This window comes from Onychostruthus taczanowskii, unplaced genomic scaffold, assembly GCF_017590055.1.
Source record: "Onychostruthus taczanowskii isolate IOZ18803 unplaced genomic scaffold, ASM1759005v1 scaffold468, whole genome shotgun sequence".
NCBI classification, from domain to species: Eukaryota; Metazoa; Chordata; class Aves; order Passeriformes; family Passeridae; genus Onychostruthus; species Onychostruthus taczanowskii.
Genome location: NW_024502214.1, coordinates 14,923 through 16,875, shown reverse-complemented (window position 1 = coordinate 16,875; position 1,953 = coordinate 14,923). Strand labels below are relative to the sequence as shown.

The following is a 1,953-nucleotide window of genomic DNA, read 5'->3' as shown; positions in this document are numbered from 1 at the left end:
GAGTGATCCAAGTGTTCTGTGATCTAAAATCCCAGGACAGGAATTCCTGAGGATCTGAGTGATCCAAGTGTTCCATGATCCAGAATCCCGGGACGGGGATTCCTGAGGATCTGAGTGATCCAAGTGTTCTGTGATCTAAAATCCCAGGACAGGAATTCCTGAGGATCCGAGTGATCCAAGTGTTCCGTGATCCAAAATCCTGGGACAGGAATTCCTGAGGATCTGAGTGATCCAAGTGTTCTGTGATCCAGAATCCTGGGACAGGAATTCCTGAGGATCCGAGTGATCCAAGTGTTCTGTGATCTAAAATCCCAGGGCAGGAATTCCTGAGGATTTCCAGAGCGGATCCCAGAGATCCAAGTGTTCCGTGATCCAGAATCCCAGGGCAGGAATTCCCGAGGATTCCCAGAGCAGATCCCAGAGCTCTGTGACCCAGAATCCTGGGACAGGGATTCCTGAGGATCCGAGTGATCCAAGTGTTCCGTGATCCGGAATCCCAGGGCAGGAATTCCCGAGGGTTCCCGGAGCGGCTCCGCCGTCCCTGGGGCTCTGTGGGTGCATTCCCTGGATATCCCGGAATTCCGGCACATCCTCTGTGTCCCTTGGGATCCGCTGGAATGTCGGTGCCGCTCTTCCCGCGGGATCCGGCAGGAAAACGTCCCTGGATCCGGGAATCCGCCAGCGTGGCTTTCCCTGCTCTGGCTGGGATTCCCGGCTGGAATTCCCGGCTGGAATTCCCGGCCTAGCTCCGGAGCTGTCCCGTCTTCCTGTCCCGGTCTTTGCTCTGCGGGAGGGAAAGGAGATGGGATCAAACCTGGAACTGGGAATTCTGGAATCCTTCCGGGATCCCTTCCCGCGGAATCCATCCAGGATCCCGTTCCCAGGGAATCCTCCTGGATCCCATTCCCAGGGAATCCTCCCAGGATCCTTTCCTGGAAATTCTCCAGGGATCTCTTCCCAGGGAATCCTCCTGGATCCCGTTCCCAAGGTATTCTTCCAGATCCTGTTCTTAGGGAATCCTCCTGGATCCTGTTCCCAGGGGATCCTCCCGGATCCCGTTCCCAGGGAATTCTGGATCCCGTTCTCAGGGAATTCTGGATCCCGTTCCCAGGGAATCCTCCCGGACCCCTTTCTCAGGGAATTCTGGATCCGTTCCCAGGGAATCCTCCTGGATTCCGTTCCCAGGGAATCCTCCTGGGATCCTTTCCCAGGAAATCCTCCTGGATCCCTTCCTGGGGAATTCTCCGAGGATCCTTTCCAAGGAAATTCTCCCGGATCGCGTTCTCAGGGAATCCTCCTGGATCCCGTTCCCAGGGAATCCTCCTGGATCCTGTTCCCAGGGAATCCTCCTGGATTCCGTTCTCATGGAATCCTCCTGGATCCCGTTCCCAGGGAATCCTCCTGGATCCCATTCCCAGGGAATCCTCCTGGATCCCATTCTCAGGGAATTCTGGATCCCGTTCCCAGGGGATCCTCCCAGGATCCCCCAGAGCTGTTCCCGATCCCTGCCCTGATCCTGGGATTCCTGTGTGCCAGTCACCCCCAGTGCCACCAGTGCAGCCCCAGTATAACCAGTGCAGCCCCAGTATAACCAGTGCAGCCCCAGTATAACCAGTACAGCCCCAGTATAACCAGTACAGCCCCAGTATAACCCCAGTGTAACCCCAGTATAACCCCAGTATAACCCCAGTGTAACCAGTACAGCCCCCAGTGTAACCCCAGTATAACCAGTACCAACCCTGCTTCCCCTCCCCGTTTTCCGGGATCCCAATTCCCATTTTCCACCCCCATCCCAAACCTTTCCCCATTTCCCATCCCCATTTTTTGGGATCCAATTCCCATTTTCCATCCCCATCCCATCCCTCCCCCGTTTCCCATCCCCATTTTTTGGGATCCAATTCCCATTTTCCATCCCCATCCCATCCTCTCTTGTTTCCATCCCCATTTTTTTTG

At 55.5% G+C, this 1,953-nt stretch overlaps 1 protein-coding gene across 1 annotated transcript in view; it reads right to left on the bottom strand.

Annotated features, from left to right (window-relative positions):
• Nucleotides 1-471: 471 nt before the first annotated feature.
• The window catches only part of SCX (scleraxis bHLH transcription factor), a 12,091-nt gene continuing 10,609 nt past the window's right edge, over nt 472-1,953 (bottom strand). The window contains exon 2 of the mRNA XM_041414754.1: nt 472-784. Coding sequence (XP_041270688.1) covers nt 743-784 — 42 coding nt within the window. The 3' untranslated portion in view covers nt 472-742. The remainder of the gene's footprint in view (nt 785-1,953) is intronic.